The 24903-nt window shown below is 37.0% G+C and overlaps 1 protein-coding gene and 1 long non-coding RNA gene across 3 annotated transcripts in view; both read left to right on the plus strand.

Moving 5' to 3' along the window:
* LOC134677481 (alpha-1,6-mannosyl-glycoprotein 2-beta-N-acetylglucosaminyltransferase) overlaps positions 1 to 24903 on the plus strand; it is an 81342-nt gene that overhangs the window by 6515 nt on the left and 49924 nt on the right. Inside the window, exon 2 of the mRNA XM_063535963.1 lies at positions 15811 to 15980. Coding sequence (XP_063392033.1) covers positions 15875 to 15980 — 106 coding nt within the window. The 5' untranslated portion in view covers positions 15811 to 15874. The remainder of the gene's footprint in view (positions 1 to 15810; positions 15981 to 24903) is intronic.
* LOC134677623 (uncharacterized) lies at positions 10288 to 12215 on the plus strand. 2 transcript variants are annotated; one of them, XR_010100065.1, is made up of 5 exons: positions 10288 to 10382; positions 10473 to 10624; positions 10739 to 10835; positions 10980 to 11287; positions 11648 to 12215. It is a non-coding gene; the product is annotated as an uncharacterized LOC134677623 (long non-coding RNA). The 2 variants fall into 2 exon arrangements; XR_010100064.1 differs by having other exon boundaries at positions 10739 to 11287.

Genomic DNA, 24903 nt, shown 5'->3' on the forward strand with positions numbered 1-24903 from the left:
ACTAGGTACAGAAGACTCACTCTCGAACAAAACGAGTCTGTTACGATCAGCACAGATATGGCCGCTAGGTGGCGACAGCGCCACGCGCGGCTTATGGCAAACCCCAAAATTGGGGTGGAACGGATGTACTTTTAGCCACCTGTAGCAAAGCGACGAAATCGCGGAGTGAGCCACGCCTGGCATTGCTCCGAGCAATTATTAGGGTTGGCACAACTTGTGGGACTTTACTGTAGTAAAGTTAAATATCTTTAAATCCTTGACCTTGGCCGAAAGACCCTTAATCCTTCAGATACACAGTATTCGATGAAAACTGGGGCACTGCGTGTTTTGTATTATACGTTAGCATGTCGGTAACAGCACGCAATTTCCGTTCCCAATCCTTTTACAAACTGTATAGGCCCGATTCGGATTATATATGAAATAGACATCTATTAGACATCACCAAGATACGATAACGATATGTTTAAGATCTAACCTGTCAAATTTGACATTTGCGCGATTCTGGAGATACTCTTGAACGATTTCCACAGGATATGACTTGGAGATCTAATTCACATCTAATAGATATCTTACTCTAACTAACGTAAAAGTGACATTACTTGCCCGAATTGCGTTGCAAAAGAGAACTAGTTGATATCTAAACTATAACGTATTTAGAATGGATCTAGTACGTGTCGTCTCTTGTGAATATTTTGAAGTTCGAATACGGTAGCATGTATTCTACTTTATCACATTCATTGCCAGCAAGTGCTACGGGTTACGCTCGTAGCGCATACCCACGGTTTCGCCGTATGTAGCGCGTAGTCGCTACGAACAATGTACCCGACAGACGATCCTTGGTCCTGGATGTGTTATGGAAGCGCCGGTGGCCTAGCGGTAAGAGCGTGTGGCTTTCAATCCGGAGGTCGCGGTTTCGAACCCTCGTACTCGTACCAATCAGTTTTTCGGAACTTATGTACGAAATATCATTTGATATCTACCAGTTGCTTTTTGGTGAAGGAAAACATCATGAGGAAATCGGACTAATCGTAACAAACAAGTTCCGTGAGAAAACCGGACTAATCGCAATAAGGGCTAGTTTCCCCTCTGGGTTGGAAGGTCAGATGGCAGTTGCTTTCGTAAAAACTAGTGCCTACGTCAATTCTTGGGATTAGTTGCCAAGCGGACCCCAGGCTCCCATGAGCCGTGGGAAAAATGCCGGGATAACGCGAGGAAGGAGAAGAATATTCTACTTTATATATACCCGAATAAGGATTTCAATTAAATTCAATGAATTTACAATAGCAATCTTACATGCAGATGGAGTGTAATGGTAACATTCCATTTCTAACCGCAGCTGCACTACCGGTACTGAACGCGTCGCTGTCATTGTCAATTTCCACAGTAAAATTGACAGTAGAGCAGCTGTCGTTGGAAATGGAATGTTACCCTAATAAAAACCGGACAAGTGCGAGTCGGGCTCGCCTGTGAAAATCATCTGTGAAAATTTAAACTGTCTAGCTATCACGGCTCATGAGGTACAGCCTGGTGACAGAGAGACGGGCAGTAGAGTCATAGTAATAGGGTCCCATTTTTACCCTTTGGGGACGGAACCCTAATAAGTTTTTGGCAAAAATTTCATTTTTGGTACAAGCTTTTATCGCTGACTGTACTTTTCTTACGACAGACAACTAAGATACTCATCGAGACAATTCTAAAAACCTCTAACACAATTACTCGTAGGTTGCGTTGTTTCATCACAGAGTTCCTATGGCCACCTCCTGTTTCCATCATCAGATCAGCTCGATGGTACCATAATATTGCATTGTCAATTTGTCATCCGATTTATACATGCATGCAAAATTTCCGCTCAATCGAAAACCGGGAACTGGATCAAATTTAACATGCAAGATTTGATTACAGACAGACAGACAACGGTCAGGTGAAACTAAAAAAAAAACCGGCCAAGTGCGAGTCGGACTCGCGTTCCAAGGGTTCCGTATATTACACCATTTTTAACAATGTATTTTTTATGTGAAACCTGAGTGAAATCACTTTAAAAAATCCGTAGGGGTCGGATCAAAAACTGTAATTAAGTCCGACTCACGCTTGACTGTACATTTCTAATTGGTTTTCCTGTCATCTATAGGTACAGACCTATTTTATGTATTTTTTTCAAAATTTTAGACCTAGTAGTTTCGGAGATAAAGGGATGGGGAATGGTCATTTTTTGCCTATTTTCTTGAATAACTTCTAAACTGTTCATTCGAAAATTATAAAATATATATATTTGAGATCCTTACAATAAGCTCTTTCATTTGATATGTAACATGATATAGTTTGAAAATTTCAATTTTTTCATTTACCCCCCAAAAGTGGCCCCCATGTTTAAAATTCATTTGTTTACGTTACATGTCCGTATTTGGGTCACAAACTTACATATGTGTACCAAATTTCAACTTGATTGGTCCAGTACTTCCGGAGAAAATCGGCTGTGACAGACGGACAGACAGACGCACGAGTGATCCTATAAGGGTTCCGTTTTTTTCCTTTTGAGATACGGAACCCTAAAAAAGGCTGTAAAAAGGGTTGGCTTCCGCGTGGCCCCTTTTGGTGCGAGGGCGAGAACCCACTTTGCCCACGCCTAGCTTCACCACTGCCTAGGGTTTGCACGACGGATCCGAAATGTATGGGAAGATCCGCGGATCCGGATCCAGATCCGGATAATTTCATACATTTCGGATCCGGATTGCAAACCCTACCACTGCCGCTCGCTTTCCATCAGGTTCTAATAATGGGAAAAGCCATTATTGCATGTACTAATTAGGTAGACAGCTGATTGGTACTGATTTTTATCACCAGGCAATATGGCGTCGAAGTTTCCATTAGTTATTGATTGACCGATCGAAGCGAGGTCTCGTATCAACTTGGGCACAAAAACTTTCGTACTTGAGAGTGAGACTCAAATAAGAAAAAAAGCGGCCAAGTGCGAGTCGGACTCGCCCATGAAGGGTTCCGTAACAGCAAGTAACATCATAAAATTGCCGTTTACGATTTATGACGTATAAAAAAAATAACTACTTACTTAGATCACGTTCAAACCAATTTTCGGTGGAAGTTTGCATGGTAATGTACATCATATATCGAGGGATGGGCGGTAAAACCCAATAAGTCATGCAAACAGGTTATTGAAATTAGAACTATATGTTACATGCGTAGAGTTCTTATTTAAGTGACAAAATATCTAGACTTATCGGGTTTGACCGCCCAGCCTTTTTTTTAGTTTTATCATTCTCTTATTATATGATATTAGAAACCTCAATATCATTTTTAAAGAGCTATCCATAGATACCCCACACGTATGGGTTTGATGGAAAAATCATTTTTGAGTTTCAGTTCTAAGTATGGGGAACCCCCAAAATTTATTGTCTTTTTTCTATTTTTGTGTGAAAATCTTAATGAGGTTCACAGAATACATCTACTTACCAAGTTTCAACAGTACACTGTTAAAAATTATGTAATTTTACATGCAAAAAAAATACATAATCCTGTAAAATTCCCGAAAAATCTGGGAAATTTACGGAAAAATATGACATTTTACGTAATTCTCGTAAATTTTTCATTTTTTCGGTAAAATCAATAATTTTTATGTAGTTTTACATAAAATTTATGTAATAATCACTAAGCCATGGATATTTACATAAAATCTGTAAAATTACATGGAATGTTCGGGATAAATACATTTTGGTATGTATTTTTTACGATTGAAGAGGGAATTTTACTTAGAAATCTCGCAATATTACCTATTTTCGTGAAAAATACATTTTTATGTAAATTGACTTACGTCTTATGTAATATTCCGTAAGATATCAGTAAAATTACAAAAAAACATTATGAAATTTCCCAACATTTCTTTAATTTTACATATATTCTGTTCAATTTACTGTTTAAATGGTCTTTTTACATAACATATATGTAATAATCACTAAGAGATGGAAGTTTACATAAAATCTGCAAAATTACATGGAATGTTTGGGACAAATACTTTTTTTTATGTGTTTTTAACAATTAAAAAGAGAATTTTACATAAACATCTCGTAATTTTACCATTTTTTTTTCAAATTACGTATTTGTGTAAATTTACTTACGTGTAATGTAATATTCGGAATAATGTCAGGAAAATTACAAACAATAATATAAAATTTCCAAAAATTTTTTTTAATTTTACATATTTTCTGTAAATTTACTGTTTAAATGTGTCGCTTTACATAATAAATATATAATAATCACTAAGAGATAGAAGTTTACATAAAATCTGTAAAATTACATGGAATGTTTGGGACAAATACATTTTTTTATGTGTTTATATCAATTAAAATGGGTATTTTACATAAAAATCTCATAATTTTACCTAATTTTGTGAAAATTACATTTTTGTGTAAAGTTACTCACGTCTTATGTAAAATTCCAAAAAATGTCATTAAAATCACAAAAAACATTATGAAGTTTCCCAACATTTCTTCATTTTACATATATATTCTGTAGAAATTACTGTTTAAATGGTATTTTTACATAATAAATATGTAATAATTACTAAGAGATGAACGTTTACATAAAATCTGTAAAATTACATGGAACTTTTGGGACAAATACTTTTTTAATGTGTTTTTAACAATTAAATCGGGAATTTGACATAAAAATCTCGTAATTTTACCATTTTTTATTGAGAAACACATTTTTATTACAATTTACTTACTTCTTATGTAATATTCCGAAAAATATCAGAAAAATTACAAAAAACATAATGACATTTCCCAACATTTTTTTAATTTTACAAATTTTCTGTAAACTTCCTGTTCAAATGGGTCTTTTTACACGATACATATGTAATAGTCACTAAGAAATGCTCGTTTACATAAATATCTGTAATACTACAATTGATTTTTAACAATTGGAACGGGTATTTTACATAAAAATCTCGCAAATTTATTATTTCTTTTGAAAAATACATTTTTATGTAAATTTACTTAAGTCTTATGTAATATTCCGAAACATGTCAGTAATATTACAAACAATATAATGAAATTTACCAATATCTTCTTAATGGTATACCTACATATTTTCTGTAAATTTACTGGTAAAATAAATAAATAATATATAGGACAATTTTACACAAATTAACCTAGTCCCACAGTAAGCTCAATAAGGATTGTGTTGTGGGCACTTTAGGTATAAATGTATAATCGATACATTCTTGAATACATAGGCAACATCCATAACTCCTGATGAACAAATATATTACGTGATAATAGACACACAAATAAATGCTCTGACCAGGATGCAAACCCGGGACGTCCTGCTTTATAGGCAGGGTCACTATCAACTAATAGGCTAAGGAGGCCGTGAAAATGTTTTTTTTTACATATTCAATATGTATTGTATAGTAATCACTAAGACAATGGACTTTTACATAAAATCTGTAAAATTACATGGAATGTCAGGGACAAAAATAATTTTATTATTTACGTATTTTTCTATATTATATAAAGCTGCAATACGACTGACTGATGACACAATTGTTCTCCCAGAAGGAGGTTCGTGGTGTGTTAGACTTTGACAGTTTCATATAGAGGGCGGTCTCGTGATCTCCAGAAAATTCCGACTTTTGGTCTACCGCTTCCGGTCAGAAAATTGTTGGACGGGCCGGCCAAACGGTCAGACCTAGGTGGTGCTCGACCAAATGTCATAGAGGGACCCTGGCAGTTTTTAACGCGGCGCTGAGCTTCGAAACCCAGCGCTGCCGTGTCACGCGCATCTCATGTAACTTTAAAAGTCGAGTTTCGAGATAATTACGTTTAAAGTTTTAAAGATTCAAATGCTGTTATCGTTGACGGTTCGTCGTAATTTTTTTATTTTATCTAATCTACATGTAGGAAATATGGTCACAGACTGGGCCCTTTAATTTTTGTTTCGCATAATTGAATAGTTTTCATTTTATTCGAATTAAATGTTTCCGCATGATCAACTCTTCCATACTATAGTGGTCACACGAAGTCATGTAAGTCAAGTTACATGACATTCGCGTGATCAGACGTGACACGTATTACTATAGGAATATTGTTGTCGTATAAATCAAGCGCTCGGCCAGTCATGCCTAACTCCGGTAACTTAAGAAACGATGTTGATATTTTGGTTGTGTCAGTCATACAACTTAAGTTAACTGAGTTGTGCCTGACGCCATCGGCAAAAAAATGAAGTTACATGAGTTAGCCATATGCTTTTCTCAGTAAATAATGAAGATTTTCAAAATTTTCTTATAGAAGATATATATTTAATGGTTTTTAAGACGATTTAGACTGGTTATTCGTAACTCATGTAACTCGAGTTAACGGAGTTAGGCGTGACACGGCAGAGCGAAGGTCGAAGGCCGAGCTCCGCGTAGGGCCGAAGGCCCGGAGCGTCCTTTTCGATTTCCCAAACACGCGAGGCCGAAGGCCGAGCTGCAGGAATGAAGTGCTCGCAAGCGGATCTTTTTGTCCTAGCAAAAGTACAACTTTATTTCTTTTTCCCTTTGGAAAACAAACTACTACACAATTACAACAGCAACAACAACATTACCAACAACAACACATCAACAACAGCACCAACAGCAAACAACACGCGTACCGCGGGGAACTTTACATAAAAGTGTCGTGATTTTACCTACTTTCGTGAATTTTTTTTTATGTAAATTTACTTATCTATTATGTAATATTCAGAAAAATGCCAGTAAAATTAAAAACAATACAATGAAATTTTCCAATATTTCTTTAATTTTCTGCAAATTTACTATTTCAATGTGTGTCTTTACATTACATTTTTATTTATTTTATTTCAAACAAGTTAAACAGCATAAAAGTAAAAATACCAAACCACTACTTAACTAACTTAGCGCCACTTGCACTGTCCCACTAATCCGAGGTTAACCGGTTAAACCGTTAATCCAGTGTCAAATTGTACTGGTAACCAAGGTAACTCCAGATTTAACCGGTTAACCCCGGGTTAGTGGAATGGTGCAAGGGGCCCTTAGGGTGGTATTTCACCTGTCAAATTTGCATTCAATTTCTTTGTCCAATGTCAGTGCATCTCACTCTCTCATTATTAAGTGTGAGTGATAACAATAAATAAGTACTGTGTGTTTATAACTTTTTTTTATTATTTTGTAAGTGTTTTTATATTTTACTTTTATATTCATATTATAATTAACCTAACTTAAGAAGAAAAATAAATAAAGAGAATAAGTACTAAAAAGTACGGAACCCTCGGTGGGCGAGTCCCACTCGCACTTGTCCGGTTTTTTTCACATTTATGAATTCCTAGCTCTTGCCCGCGAGTTCGTCTGGTAACATACGACTACCCATTAAGGGTGACTCACTTTAGACCGGGCCGTGCCCGGGCCGGAGCTTCCGGCGCATCGTTTTCTATGGAATGCATCACGTGTTCGCCTGTCATGTCATAGAAACGTACCTAAGCGCCGGAAGGAATATAATGTTTATAAAAGTGTTGTGTACTTTATGATAAATAAATAAAAAAAAAAAAAAAAAAAAAAAAAAAAAGCTCCGGCCCGGATGCGGCCCGGTCTAACGTGAGCGTGAGTTATCCTTTACCTACATACATAGAATAGAACACAAACTACTTAATGCCTAATGGTAACATTCCATTTCTAACCGCAGCTGCATTACTGTCAATTTTACTATGGAAATTGACAATGACAGCGACGCGTTCAGTACCGGTAGTGCAGCTGCGGTTAGAAATGGAATGTTACCATAAAGCTGCTAACAGTGCTAACACATTACCGCAACGCACCAAGGACACACCGGACAAGGTTGTTGTCAAGGTCTTACTTATGGGTGCGTCGCAATGACCTTGGTGCGGTGCGGTAATGTGTCCAATGATATGTTTGTCCAATGTCATGGCATCTCACTCTCTCTCTCAAGCAAAATGTGAGACAAAACACACATTGGACAAAGAAACAGAAACTGGACAGGTGGAATACCCTAATACAATTCCGTGAACAAGTTTTAACCTGCTGAGAATGCCGCCCGTGCGGTCGAAATTAAGAAGGTACTTAGGTACTTACTTAGTAAGTAGGTACAGTCACCTGCAATAATATGTTACTCTTCAAAGGCCGCAAAAATATCTGACACGACCTTATCTGTAGAGCCATAAGAGCGTGTCACATATTATTGCGGCCTTCGAAGAGTAACATATTATTGCAGGTGACTGTACTTACCTAATTAATTTTAGGCAAAATCGGTTTGTGCTCACACCACATCGTTACTACTAATACCTACTTAAAGATAAATAGATTCATTAATATTATGTAAAGATAGAAATACTTAGTTACTTAATACGAAATCTACATACATATCTAGGTAGGTACCTATTTATTTGGGTTCGTCTTTGACGTCTCTAAAAATAAATATGTCAAATATTCATATCAGATATAGGCATTTTTGAGAAAATTTTACAAGAATAGAATAACTTACAAAAAATGTATGTGGTTTGACAGTTTTTATGTCAAAGCGAGGTAAAGTCGCTAATTCGCCACCACCACCTGGCGGGATAAAAAGTTAGTTTTCCTCCCAATTAATTTTTAAGTAAATATGGGATAGGGTAAAATGGCCCAATTAGAAAAAAGGTAATCGATCATGAAGTCTCTTTTTATTAAAAAATTAAGTCACAGCAAATATGTTACAAAAAATTATTAACTACATGTAATTAAAAACTACATAAAGCTACAACTAACTACAATATAAACTAAAATTATAAATAAAAACCTGGCTCCAGCTCTGTGCCTTTGGGCAGGGTGCCAAGAAGGCTGGCGGCATTGCCGCGCTGTCCAATTGTATTTTTCCACAGTTTTGTCTTTTCTGGTTCCACTAGGTACGGCCAGGGTTCAGCATCAGCTCAGCTCTATGTATACTAATACCTTCTCCCGAATGTAACAAACACTTTTCTGAAAACCACATCAAAATCGGTTCAGCTAAACGCGAGATAATCGCGGACAAATACACCGTGTAACATGAGGAAACCGAAATATTTTAAACCGAATAATTTTAACTGCGTATTCCTGATCATATTTAGAGACAAAAATGTCCTATAAACTTTTTTGAAATTCGCCTAGTTTCAGAGATAATATTAATTAAAAAAAAACAAGTTTTTATTGTTACAGAGTGTAAAAGACCTTTTTGATGGTGATGTTGCTGCTATGGGACGTAGTCTAAAATATCCTTCTTGATAGATATCAAAAAGTGACAAGTAACGCTTTGCAAAAAGTAGGTTTTACGAAAAAAAAATGTAAAAATCAATTTTAAGTGAAAAGTTTACCAATCAACATCAAATAACATTTATTTTTATGTACATGTACATTCAAGAAATTGAAAAAACAAAACAAAAAAATTTTTTTTTGGTGAAGTATACCTAAACTCATCTTACATTTTTTCTTTCTTTTGACCTCAGAAATGCGTGGTTAAAGCTATTCGGTTTCCTCATATTACACCGTGTATACTTACAAACATTCCGTGTAGTTTTGGACATATTATAAAAGTTATTCAACGATTAATGCAGGTGGCTGGTAATAGGGCACTTTACCCTATGATAATAAATCTTCCTCGCGCTATCCCAGCTTTTTGCCACAGCTCATGGGAGCCTGGGAACTGCTTGGCAACTAATCCCGGGAATTGGCGTAGGCACTAGTTTTTACAGAAGCGACTGCCATCTGACCTTCTAACCCAGAGGGGAAACTAGGAAACTTGTTGGAATTAGTCCGGTTTCCTCACCATGTTTTCCTCTTCACCGAAAAGCGATTGGTAAATATCAAATGATACCTATTTCGTACATAAATTCTTTTCAACTTTACCGTATGATAAGCTACAAAAAAAAAATTAGAAAACTAAGGGATTCAGATAGGTCATTCATTGGCTCCAGGGAACCCCTTAATGTGAATTACAGCATCAAAGTTGGAAGCAACAAAACTTACGATGTTATTTATATGTACCAATGTCAGCAATTATTGGTAAAATTGTGTACCTAATTATTAATTTCGAAAAATAAACTATAAATCTTCAAATATGAATTCATATCCGTTAGCACTCGCGGATTGGACGAATTTTGTGCGGCACTGGCACACACCCAATCACGGATCAATATTATAACGCGCGCCAATGGCGCGCGAGCTACATGGATCACGCGATCGCTAGTCAGGCGCACCCCCCCCCCCCCCCCGCCCGCCACGAACCTGTACCTATGCGCTGCGCAGTTCATGACTTCACATCAAAATGGCGCTCGCTCACTCGCTGTGCGTAGAACGTAGTACTTGTGTAAACGTGTAAATAAATTGGAGATAGCATACAAGAAAACAGGTAAATATAAGTATTAGATATACCTTTACTTTCTTGCATCGAATATCTAGTGAAATCTGCATTAGACCTCAAAACGTTATGTACTTCCAGAAAGGGTTCGCGGTTCAACTTTTTTCTAACGGTTTCCTCGGCGTCCTTTACAAAGTCCAGTTGATATCGTGTCCTGTCCACGTCCAGGGTGGATCAGACCTGATCTACAAAATCTTGGAGCAGCCGCTTTCGTCGTATGCCATTAAAAAAATGTAAGTATTTATTAGCTAAGTACATCTAAATTTAAAACGATATTAGTACATGCTTGATTGTGTAGGTTAATTAAATAGTCACCAACACTAATAAATTGTGTTATTCTTTTACAGTAAAACATGCCCGTTATTAAAATTTGGTCAGTAGACCAAACAATCAAGAAAGCTGTTCCAATAATGGACCCAACTTTAAAAAATATCATTGAAAAAGGTGAGTAAATCTAAATTAATTTGACTTTTCGTAATGAAATATTTTTTGTGTAATTGTAGAATGTAGTGTATTGTAGAATAGACTATAATTGGATACCTACTGTTAAGCATTAATGTGCTGACTCAAACCACATTTATTTTGCAGTATGATGTCAATTTAAAAATTTGACGCTTGAAGTTGACAAGATAGAGCTGATGCTGAACCCTGGCTGTACCTAGTGGAACTCAGGTTTGGTGCAACATAGGCCCACGCTATTTTGATCATCCGTCACATAGAGGGAGAGCAATACCCAAGATATAATTCATAATCCATTTTCTTCCAGATGAGGTACCATCCTAAATATAGTAGTTCCATTTACTAATCTTATTAACTTTTTCTTTTCCAGGAACCATTAACCAGGGTTCAAGTTGCAGAGCTATCCGAAATAGCTGCGCCTAACATTGTATTTTTAGGTGAGACTTAATTATTATTACAATGATAAAATGCCTTACCTGCGAAGCATAACACTGTATGTTTCATATAATTTATAATTAATCATAATATAATCTATATGAAACATACAGTGTTAAAACGTAAATGTATTGAATAAACCTGTGGCCCTAGTGAAAAAGGGTACAAGTGTCGCGCAGCTTAGTTGTAAAAGGGGCATGGAACTTACACCCTTTTAAAACTGCGCTGCCCGAGACTTGTACCCTTACTCACTAGTAGTGCCACTTAACGTAATACGATAAATTATCTTATTTGAGGAGGAAGTATTAAATTTGGGGGCCTATTATATTACCTGTTTTAACCATTATGTTTTTTGTCCACAGATAATGAAAATATAATTATATTACTTGCTGGTAGAAAAAACGATTGTTAGCGAAACTGAGATTCTGCCTACGTCGTTACAACTATTGATGGCGGCTTACTGCAACTTGAATATGGAATGTCCAGTGGACTGTCAAAACACATTAGAATTTATACAAAGGTATATTTTTAAAATAAATCCTAAAGAAGGAAGTCATAAGTAATAGTTTTTGATTTTTAAAAAGCGTTTTTCAATTAAAAGACATGTCAAGATCGCTTAACTTCTTGCAAGTTCTTTCTAATGCTAAAAAAACTAACTATAATTAATGTCAGTAACAAACATTTTCAGACAATTCGTTACTTGAAATGGTATAGGTTTCACGCATTAGATTCACATAGGCCTTATTAACCGAAACTTTTATAAGACTAATTCATAAGAAGTACTTATGTACATAAGATATAATTTATAGTGTCGTATATGTCTTCTACTTTTTGTACTCTGTCACAGAATAAATAATAATAATATGCACGTAGACGTGTATATACGCGTGTGCTCTATAATTTTAGTGTGTGAAAATCAATAAATTTATTTCTTTGTATTTTTGTTTTTTATTAAATAACCTCCAAACTGTAAATTGCTTGTTGTTTGTATATTATGACTGATAAAATTAGTTCGTTTTACATGTTATTAGGCGATATTTCCTAGAGAATTCAATACAAATTTTGTACATTTACATGCTATCGATAATTCTCAGGATTTTGCTATTAGCAAGTTGGTATTTGTTTTCTCATGTACTTTAATAAATACAGTCTGCAGACAGGCTGCATTAATTAAAATACATAAGAAAAAAAACTAACGTATGGTTAATAACTAAATCTGGAGAATTACCGTAAATGTACAGAATTTGTATTGAATTTTACAGAAAAATATCCCCTAATAACATGAAATATTACCTAATTTTACAGGTAATAATACACAAACAACAAGTAATTTTACCTTGCCCATATTTAAAATCACAGTTTTCTTATGTAAAAATACATAAATTGTATCAGTAATATTACCGAATAAAATGGAAAAATACTTAAAAATCATTAAAAATACATAAAGTTTGTGGTAAAATCACATACGCAAACTGTAATAAAACACAATAATTTTGTAATATTACTGAATAAAAAGTAAATATACTTAAAAAAACATTAATAATAAATAAAGTTTGTGTAATTTTACAGACGAAATCTGTAACAAAATACATAATAATTCGGTAATATTCCCGAATAAAAGGGAAAAATACTTAAAAAAATCATTAATAATACATGTACTTTGTGTAAATTCACATACGAAATCTGTAATAAAACACATATTACTTCTGTGATATTACCAAATACAATGTAAATATACATAAAGTATCATTAATAATACAAAAACTTAATGTATTTTTACATACGAAATCTGTAACAAAACACATAATAATTGTGTAATGTTACCGAATAAAAAGTAAAAATACTCAAAAAACATTAATAATACATTAAGTTGGTGTAATTTTACACATGAAATCTGTAACAAAATACATAATAATTCGGTAATATTACTGAATAAAATGTAATCATACATAAAAATCATTACTAATACACAAACTTTATGTATTTATACATACGAAATTTGTAACAAAACATACAATTACCCTGTAATATTACCGAAAAAAATGTAAAAGTACGTAAATGAAATTTTACGGATATGTAAAATTACATAAATGAGATTTTACAGATTATGTAAAATTACATAAGTGAGATTTTTACATATCTGACAGTATGATTATGTAAAATTACATAAATGTAATTTTACATAACCGTCAATTTGTTTGATTATGTAAAATTACATAAATGTAAAATTACATAATAATGAAATCAGGTCGATATGTAAAATTACATACGCCTTGTAAAATTACATAATTATGTAAAAATACAGAAAAGTTAGGGCAACGAAAGTTGCCCTAAAATTATGTAAAATTCCCTGAATATTTTTAACAGTGTATAGTTCTTATAGTTTCGGAAAAAAGTGGCTGTGACATACGGACGGACAGACAGACAGACAGACAGACATGACGAATCCATAAGGGTTCCGTTTTTTTGCCATTTGGCTACGGAACCCTAAAAAGGGATATATATGTACCAGTCGTCAACTTTTATTGCGTTGTCCACAGAAGTGACCTTTTTCTAAAATCAGTTTCATCGGCTGAACTTTGATACCTAATGGTCGCTATTCTCTTTGACGTTAGTAATAAGTAATAATAGTTAAATGACCGCGTTAAAAGTTTTTCTACTAGGTACATGCAATCCACTGACGCGTGACCTTTATCCAATATTCATTGAAATGAAACCCACCAGCTTTGATTCATTACTAATGCTCGCCCTTGTCTATGGTTCGGTGGCCATCTTGAAAAGTTGTAGTGCAGAAAAATCGCTCTAGCGTGTTTAATTCACCTTTTTTTCTGGCACTTAGGTAAAGTTATAAAGTTACTGAAATAAGTACATAGTGGATTTAATGTGTCATTCATTCTTTTATATGATATAGGGACCGTGCGCGTTGGAGGGTCTGCCATCTTTTGGCCTGAATCGGAAACATGTGCACATGTACATTGCCAAAACAAGTGCTACCATCTACCGTTCTCGTCGGTATGTTTCCTTGTGCTTATTAGGTTCTGCCATCTTGTGGGTTAGATCGGTAGCATAAACGTCACGTTTACGTCTCGCACCAAAAATCTGACGGCTCCAATGCTTCGCCCTAATGCCGGCTACACACGTAACTATAAATCGTAGCGAACTGTGGAGTCTGATTTGCACAGTTTTATCTACCGTGTGTATGACAAATCGTTACGATAATTGACAACGATTTGTCATACATACGGTAGATAAAACTACGCAAGTCGGACTGCACAGATTAATCGCTACGATTTATAGTTACGTGTGTAGCCGGGGTAAAAGTAGTTAATGCATATCCTCCTCCTCCTATAGGAAGCATTTGAGCTGATGACAACGTTCAAAAGGTTGTATCGGTCCCATAGACCAACCCCTAGGCGGTTTTCGGTGATCGGTATAGTATGAATTATCTCAGATGATTTTTTCGAGTTCGGGTGCTAATCCGTTAAACAAAAGCCTTTGTTTCTTTTAAGAGCGGTCTACAGCTCGTGCCAAAGCAACCATGTCGTTTAAAAAGCAACTATCGTGATAGAATTAAGGTTCAAATTCATATGACAGCTTGTTCAGAGAACAATTAGGGTGGTCTTGTTTTTTTAACAAAAACGTGTTATCTCCGAATGGGCTGATTCAAGAATTTGAACCATATATCTAATTAGAATGGTAAATTTGCTTTTTAAATGGGTTTGTTCCCGTTACTTACGTCGGGTCTATTAGCAGTAAGCATTGTAACCACTGCATAAAGGAAACAATATCTTTTGTTTAACAGATTAGGGTCCGAGCCCAAAAATTCACCTGAGATTATTCATAGGTACTATATAAGAAATACCATGGGCGACCGTACATTCCTATCTACATTTTTTTTCTATTAACAATTGTGAGTCTTGGTAATATACAATACAATACAATACTCTTTATTGCACACCTCACATACACGTAATTCGCAATAAATGTACAATAACATAAACAAAGACAATAGAGGTAACAGCAGGCGGTAGATAGATAATAGATAGAGCGGTAATAGATTATTTCTAGTAACTGTAATGACACACAATAAGGCACTGACGCTCCTTCTTACCTCTCACGACCCGTCACATCTGTACTAAAATCAGCTGAAGACGAAAAGCAGAGAATATATTCCACGGCCTGTGAAATGCAACATGCAACGTTCACCCCACTTGTAACATCTGTTGACAGCGTCTATGCACCCCAAATGTGTTCCTTTATAAAACATATGGCAGAAACCATATCTCAACGGTGGAACCGTTCTCTAAGCACCATACTGGGCTGGCTGAGATGTAGGATCAGTATCGCCGTTATACGCGCCACCAGCATGTGTATCCGAGGCACACCACTTTTCTACCCTACCACATATTACCTAACCCTTTGCCTATGTACTTATGATTGTTTTAATGTAATAAATTGTTGGTTATAATCACACAATAAGGCAAAATTAAGATTTCTTTACACACTTACCTTATCCTTGTTACAGAATCAAAATGGCGCCGCCCGCCATCTTGTTAACGTGAGCAACTAGCGCCATCTAGAAATGTACGATGCCGCGGATCAAATATGCGACCATCCTTCGGGTCCTGGTCATCCTGGGGCTGTTCTGCGTGTGGCTGCAGATCATGGTATCCAGCGGGCTGGAGAGGGACGGAGGTAATCATAATCAGACGAAACAGGAGCTGAGTTTTAAATATTTTAGGTAAATATACCCGTCTCGCTAACGGAAGCGGCTCCTAAAACTAGTGCGATAAGGACAAGGCGAAAAATCCTGAGTAAAAATCTCAAAAATCGAGGTTTCGTACTCGACTGTTTCCTCCTCCAAAATTTAACCAACCGTAACCAAATTTGGAAATCTAAATGATTATGAAATTGTCTGTGTCGGACCGTTTTGCTTTTTTGGCTAATTGATATCAGTTTTGAATACTACGCCTCTTATTGCGGCATAGTCAATGAGGCCATTTTGGCCATTTTTGAAGGGCTCTAGCGCCTTAAAAAACAAAAATATCAAAAAAAGCAGCACGGTCCGACACAGATATTGACAATATTACTTAATCAGTGTTGAAAAAATCATTGCTCTAGCATCAAAACTGATCAAAACCCACGGAGGAAACAGTCGAGTACGTTTGTATGGAGAAATGACCACTCCTGTTGGCTCTTAACGAGATAACCGCCATGTGGGATGTTGATTCGACGATCATTGTCCCGATAGTCGTTTCAGTGAACGGTCTAATAGCGAAGAGTCTCGACCAACACCTAGAGAGACTCTCGCTGGGTGGTTGGATCAAGGGTCAGATGCAGAAGGCGGTAATATTGGACACGGCGCGGATAGTACGTCGGTTCCTCACTCTGCGGCCCTGACCACCGGCAGCTTGGGCCCTGCCCCCTGCCGGCGGCACCCTAGGTTAGGTTTTTAATGTGTTTACATATATGTATTTTTTATTGTTAAATTACCGAGGTTGATTGAGTAGCATGACAAATACGAACGTTTTCGAGAAAATACGAAGGAAAATAATTATGCACCACATCTGTAGTTTATTATGTGATGGAATGTGGTATCAATAGAATACCACGACAGTTACTCAATGCTAGAGCATTGGATAACATTAATACAAACGGTGAGCGCTTATAAATATTAATAGGTCTTTGTTTCTAAGGTTAACTGTTAACATGGTTTGTCACGTCACATGAATGTCAATAGCAGCTCCATTCCACTTGTTTTGTTGAGAGCACACATCTAAACTGACGCTTTTAACAGCCAACAGGAGTGGTCATTTCTCCATACAAACGTACTCGACTGTTTCCTCCGTGTTTGATGCTAGAGCAATGATTTTTTCAACACAGATTAATATTGTCAATATCTGTGTCGGACCGTTTTGCTTTTTTTGATATTTTTGTTTTTTAAGGCACCAGAGACCTTCAAAAATGGCCAAAATGGCCTAATTGACTATGCCACAATGGGAAGCGTAGTATTCAAAACTGATATCAATTAGCCAAAAAAGCAAAACGGTCCGACACAGATAATTTCATAATCGTTTATGAAACTACCAAACTTAACGATTATGAAATTACCAAACTTGGAAATCCAAGTTTGGTTAGGATTGGTTAAGTTTTGGAGGAGGAAACAGTCGAGTACGAAACCTCGATTTTTGAGATTTTTACGCGGGATTTTTCGCCTTCTCCTTATCGCACTAGTTTTAGGAGCCGATACGTTAGCGAGACGGGTATATTTAAAACTCAGCTCCTGTTTCGTCTTAAAGAAGTTCAAAAGGGAAGCCATCACGTAGGTACATATATATATGAACGATTTATGATGGCGGAAGAGATAGGTAGGCAACAAATTTTAAAACGTGACCACTTTTGAAACTTCATAGAGTTAGACCATGATGATGATGGTTGCAACGATTTTGATAGCATACGCAGTGCAAGTGTTATTTATACGTCATTACTTCATTATCAGACGTTTAAAATAACACTTGCACTATGGGGGTTATCAAAATCGCTGCAGACTTTTCTTGGTCTAGTAGCCGCTGGCTATGTTAGGTTTTGCTGTAATAGATAGCTAGTTATATAAAAAGCGGCCAAGTACGAGTCGGACTCGCCCATGAAGGGTTCCGTAGCAGCAAGTAACGTAATAAAATTGCGGTTTAAGATTTATGACGTATTAAAAAAAACTACCTACTAGATCTCGTTGAAACAAATTTTCGGTGGAAGTTTGCATGGTAATGTACATCATATATTTTTTTTAGTTTTATCATTCTCTTATTTTAGAAGTTACAGGGGGAGGGGGGACACACATTTTACCACTTTGGATGTGTCTCTCGCGCAAACTATGTTAGGTTTTGCTGTAATAGATAGCTAGTTATATAAAAACCGGGCAAGTGCGAGTCGGACTCGCGCACGAAGGGTTCCGTACCATATAGCAAAAAAAAAACGGAAAAAATGCAAAAAAGAAAACGGTCACCCTCCAAGTACTGACCACGCCCGACGTTGCTTAACTTTGGTCAAAAATCACGTTTGCTGTATGGGAGCCCCACTTAAATCTTTATTTTATTCTGTTTTTAGTATTTGTTGTTATAGCGGCAACAGAAATACATCATCTGTGAAAATTTCAACTGTCTAGCTATTACGGTTCGTGAGATACAGCCTGGTGACAGACGGACGGACGGACGGACGGACAGTGAAGTCTTAGTAATAGGGTCCCGTTTTACCCTTTGGGTACGGAACCCTAAAAATTAGCCGCAACATATCTTTACAGGCTGAGCTGTCGGGATCACTGTCCTGCCTGTATTGGAATGCTAATATCTTGAAATAAATATGTTTTGTATTTTTTTTTAATTTTGATTTTTTTTGGCCGAAACCGAAGTTTCGGCCGAAACATGATCTTTATGCCGCAACCTGCCGAACTTTGGCAACCGAATATTCGGGGCGGTAATTTCTTCTTGCTCGCGTTATCCCGGCATTTCACCAGGGCTCATGAGAGCCTGGGGTCCGCTTGACAACTAATCCTATGATTTGACGTAGGCACCAGTTTTTACGAAAGCGACTGCCATCTGACCTTCCAACCCAGAGGGTAAACTAGGCATTATTGGGATTAGTCCGGTTTCCTCACGATGGTTTCCTTCACCGAAAAGCGACTGGTAAATATCAAATGATATTTCGTACATAAGTTCCGAAAAACTCATTGGTACCAGCCGGGGTTTGAACCCGCGACCTCCGGATTGCAAGTCGGACGCTCTCACCGCTAGGCCACAGCAGTGGCGTAACTAGGGAGGGGTTGGAGGGGGCACGTGCCCCGGGCGCCGTCCAAGGGGGGGCGCCAAAATGGGCAAAAGACTATCTCTCCGCCTTGACAAAGGCACAGCAGGGATACTTTCGTCAGTCGTATTTACCACCACTGTGAAGTGTGAAATGCGGATGGTAATCTGGCCCTCCGGCAAATTTGGTGCCTGCCCCGGGCGCCATATCCTCTAGCTACGCCACTGGGCCACAGCGCTTCCATCATATTCGGGGCGCTAATATTAGACATTAATTTCAAACATCAAACGAATCCACTGGGACATTTACCTATTAACCTGAATGTATTATACACGCCATTGAGAAAATGAGTCACCATAGTCCATAATTACTGTGACACAATAACCTTGACGAGTTAGTTACATTATAGACACAAACGGTATATGTAAATATGTACCTATTTGTATGTACAGTCGCTATCAGTAAGCGCTGGTGGCCTAGCGGTGAGAGCGTGCGGCTTGCAATCTGGAGATCGCGGGTTCAAACCCCGGCTCGTACCAATGGGTTTTTCGGAACTTATGTACGAAATATCATTTGATATTTACCAATCGCTTTTCGGCGTTCTCAGATATTTGTGACGTTATCTATGAAAAGGGACAGAGAGGAAGCTAAAAGTACATCCGTTCGACCCCAATTTTGGGGTTTGCCATAAGCCGCGCGTCGCTGTCGCCACCTAGCGGCCATATCTGTGCTGATCATGACAGACGCCTTTTGTTAGAGAGTGAGTCTTCTGTACCTAGTACTATTATTAATTATTCTGTACCTATAGCGGCAACAGAAATACATCATCTGTGAAAATTTCAACTGTCTAGCTATCACGGTTCGTGAGATACAGCCTGGTGACAGACGGACGGACGGACGGATTCGGGGTCTTAGTAATAGGGTTCCGTTTTACCCTTTGGATACGGAACCCTAAAATTGAACCAAACACCACTTTATGATGGCATTTTGAACACCATGTTTCAGTTACGTGTGCTGCTGACTGTACTTACTGTAATTAACATGCATTTGTAACGTTTTTTAGTGTTCCGTACCCCAAAGGATAAAAACGGGACCCTAATTACTAAGACTCCGCTGTCTGTCTGTCTATGTCTATCACCAGGCTGTAGGTATCTCATGAACCGTGATAGCTAGGCAGTTGAAATATTCACAGATGATGTAAGTATTTCTGTTGACGCTATAACAACAAATACTAAAAACGGAATAAAATAAATATTTAAGTGAGGCCATACAACAATAGTAGATTGTACAACAAGGGCATAAAGTGACCCATTTTCACCCGAGGCAATTTTTTGGTCTGAGCGAAGCGAAGACCAAAATAGTAGACGAGGGTAAAAATGGACATTTATGCCCTTGTTGTACACTCTGCTTTTCACTTCGATTGCGAGGAAAATAAAATTATATTTTTCACGGCAATTTACACCACGAAATAGTCGTAAAGCGAAATAACATAATACATAACCAATACCCGCCAACTAACTTTTTAATTTTTTTTTAATTTTCAACTTGTGATCAGAGTTTCAGACGTTTGGTTTTCTGCCAAGTCAAACATTTCGGAGCATTTTTGAACGATAATCGACTCCTATTTTATGTGATTTACTATATTTAATGACAGAAAATACGGATTTCTAATAAATTGTAGCAAAAATAAAATAATATAACAAGTTTTGTCATCTACACAATTTTATTGCGCAGTAAAATTGTGCAATATGTTTTAACTGTTTGGCTGTTGAGACCGATTACCTTAGTCTTAGAAGAAAATTTTACTTTTATGCTCTAGAGCATAAAATGCGATTTTATGTCGTCTACGCACGACATAAAGGTGCACTTTTTGAGCATGAGAAATGAAAACGTGATTTATTTGTCTTTTTTTTTGTGTAATTGTACGGAACCCTTCGTGCGCAAGTCCGGCTTGTATTGTAGCTCGGGCGATTTTCCGCAACTCGACGTCTTGCGCCTATTTTGCGTGATAGGGGGTGGGCTAGTCTTGCCAGCCCAGCTCCTCGAGGAATCCTATCAAACCTTTGATGTTGAGTAGGACCTCGGGGAGGTCACTCGGGGATCCGAGATGTTTTGCCCTGTATGGGGCCAATCCGCTGCATTCCAACACCACGTGAGAGGCTGTTTCTTCTTCCTCCATGCATCCACGGCATAGGGGACTGTCTGTGACACCTGTTATAAAAAGATGTTTGTTAAAAAGTCCATGACCTGTTATGACAAGTCCGGCTTGCGCTTGGCCGGTTTTCTTCCAACTGTATGTTAATTAGTTTGAATAATTAACATAAATTGTCTCAAGGCTAAAGAATATTACCAAAATAGCGGTTATTGTTACTTTATGTGTCCTTTCAACCCTAATAGGGGACATCTATACAGATGTGACCGTCAGTAGCCTTACCACGAGTTTAGCACTGACATATTCGCTAGCGACCGCGTAAACTAACTCACAATGCATTTCCCTCTAACTGACATTGGTGCAAGCGAGATGCACTGCGTTTGAGTTGGCGCGCCGTTTAATGGCTCCTCTACACGATGGGCCAGCGCCGGCCACTCCTAGGGACGCAGCCATGCGGTAGAATGAGATAGCAATATCATTTGCTCCTGGCCGGCGCTGGCCCATCGTGTAGAGGAGTCATAACGTAGCACGCTTGTATCATAACATAATGTACTATTAAACTCTTGATTGTGTGATTGCACAAATGCACGTTAAAGCACCTTTATCTTTTAAAAACTATTAAAATTGAATACAAATTTTTGCATGTAGCATTACTTTATAATGCAACTTTTTACTAAAATTAACAATAATTTTCAGGATCCACTTTTGGAGTAGAAGTAGATAGTGAAACGCTAGAAACTCCAAGAGGTTTTTTTAATTTATTTATTTTCGTGTTTTTCTGTTGCATAATAGCATGGTGTTGGCACATTTGCATACAAAGAGAAAGCTGGTTTTCTTTAATTGTGTATTTTGTAAAAATGTATATATTATAACTTGTTTAATGTCAGGGAAGGACGTTATTGAATATTAACATTTAAATATTTATTTTGTTATTGTAAAATTTTTGTTAATTTTGAATTATTATTTATCCGCGGAGAAATTCAAATATATGTGATGTCCCCGATTCATTTGTTCATAACTAGTGACCCGCCCCGGCGTCGCACGGGTTACACAAAACCTTAACAAACTATACACCTACACCTTCCTCAAGAATCACTCTATTGATAGGAGGAAACTGCATGAAAATCCGTTCAGTAGTTTTCGAGATTATCGCGAACTTACACACAAACAGACTCGGCGGGGACTTTCTTTTGTAAGGTGTAGTGTGTAGTGTAAAGTGTCATTCTATAGATTATAGAACTTGCTAACTATGTAATGGCTCTTCTACACGATGGGCAAACGCCGGCCACTCCAAGCCGGCGTTGGCCCATCGTGTAGGACGCAGCCATGCGGTAGACTGAGAGAGCAATATCACTTGCTCCCTCTAACGCATAAATGTGTCCCTTGGAGTGGCCGGCGTTGGCCCATCGTGTAGAGGAGCCATAAACAAACCGCCATATTGAAATCATCAATGATCGTACATTTTACAGCATTTTTGGTGCAGCGGAGTGGTGTCAACGGAATTGGTATTAAATAGATAATTTTAACTGAAATGGTAAATTAGTAGTAGTAGTAGTAGTAATCACTTTATTGTACACGACACAGGTTTACAAAAATAAATTACAGTAATGGAAGTACAAAGGCGAACTTATCCCTATAAGGGATCTCTTCCAGCTAACCTTCGATTAGATGAGAGGAAAACTCCAGTCAGGTCAGATAGACAAACTTACGGGATGTACAGTAATATTTAGAAAAAGTAAACTAACGTATTGTCAACTCATAAAATACATAAATAATATTATCGAATAAAATACATAAAATACATACTAGCATACATACAATACAATACAATATATATATATATATATACAAGTTTAAAGTAGAAATAAAGGTTCGTACTTAACCAGATCACGCTGATTGGAAAGCCAAAGCTTCTTCAGATTAGCCTTGAGTGACCGAGTGAGCGAGTGAGTGAGTGAGTTGAGTGAACGTTAATATTAACGTAATTAACGCTAATTAATCATTAGGGTTGAAATTATCTATACCAATTCCGTTAACACCACTCCGCTGCACCAAAAATGCTGGAAAATGTACGATCACTGGAAATCATCATTCGGTGACAATTCCAATATGGCGGTTTGTTTACATAGTTAGCAAGTTCCATATAGTCGCACCAATAAAAGTCTGCAGCGGATTTGATAGCACCACGCAGTGTAAGTGTTATGTATACGTCATAATTTCATAGAAGTTTGACGTTTAAAATGACACTTGCACTGCGTGGGCTATCAAAATCGCTGCAGACTTTTTACGGTCTGACTTTAGAACGACACTGTAGTGTAGTGATATTATTAAAATATTACATGGTAACAGAAAATCACGATTATTTTGCATATCTGTGGTGGAATTTAAATGCATGTTAACGCATAACATTGATAACCAAATTTGTGCAATTTTGGTGCTAACACAATGTGCGGTATCTTGGGTCGTCCCATTCGTTTTTCGTCAAGTTCTTAAGACGAAACGGGAGCTGAGCTAAAAGTAGATTTTGAGATTTCAAGCTGAATATACCCGTCGCTCTGACGGGGCGTAACCGCGGCGTAAGAGACTGTATTTGTATGTGTAATGCACGCACACAGACGCGTGCGGTGCGCCCGTACTCGCGCTGGCGCGCACCTCACTGATTGCAATTTGCATTGCCACTTTTTGTTACTGCTACTACTAACTAGGGTAATTCGCCAGTAACTGGCCACTTTTAATAAATGGCCGCCATAAACTAAAAATGAATCCTATTCACCTATAAACAGAATTCATTTTAGTATAAGGTTTCAATAACTTCAATAACTGGCCACTTTATACTAAAATTAATTCTATTTATAGGTGAATGTAATTCATTTTTGGTTTGGGGTGGCCACTGACGAATTACCCTATTGCGATTGAACTTTTTTACTTACCCGGCTTACGTTTACGGAACTCGATATCGAATAGGGTAATTAATAGTGGCCTGTTACTGGCGAATTACCCTATTTATGTACTTAGTGGTTAATACTAGTAATCCAGTAACTTTGTCGAATTTTGTAACCTGGCTCTTTTGCTTCAAATCCGGTAGTTCTGATTTTTTGCAGACTTGTTTATGATGTTGGCCCAATGAATAATCCAAGTTTGTGACCTCGAGCGCCGAACGCAACTTTGTAAAAAATTGAATTAACCGCAATTTTTTTAGATTTGGGCGATTATAACCCTAAAGTACTAGTTTTTGGTAGTAACTTCCTAGGGCGTTTTTAAGGTAGACTAAATTTTCTACAATAAGACACTAGAATTGTCTCTGTACATCTAATATTTTCCGAGATAAAGCCTTTCAAATTTTTATAATTTTACGTCAGTTCTTAGCTATAATATAAGGGTTAGGTTGGTAATTTATATGGAACTCGTCACCGGCACGTTCTACAAAATATTTACTATCCATAAAAAAATGTATGAGTGCCTATTTTTATGGAAAATAAATATTTTGTAGAACGTGGCGGTGATGAATTCCATATAAATTACCTACCTAACCCTTATATTATACCTAAGAACTGATGTAAAATTATAAAAATTTGAAAGGCTTTATCTCGGAAAATATTAGATGTACAGAGACAATTCTAGTGTCTTATTGTAGCAAATTTAGTCTACCTTAAAAACGCCCTAGGAAGT

This window comes from Cydia fagiglandana, chromosome 26 (genome assembly GCF_963556715.1).
Source record: "Cydia fagiglandana chromosome 26, ilCydFagi1.1, whole genome shotgun sequence".
NCBI lineage: Eukaryota > Metazoa > Arthropoda > Insecta > Lepidoptera > Tortricidae > Cydia > Cydia fagiglandana.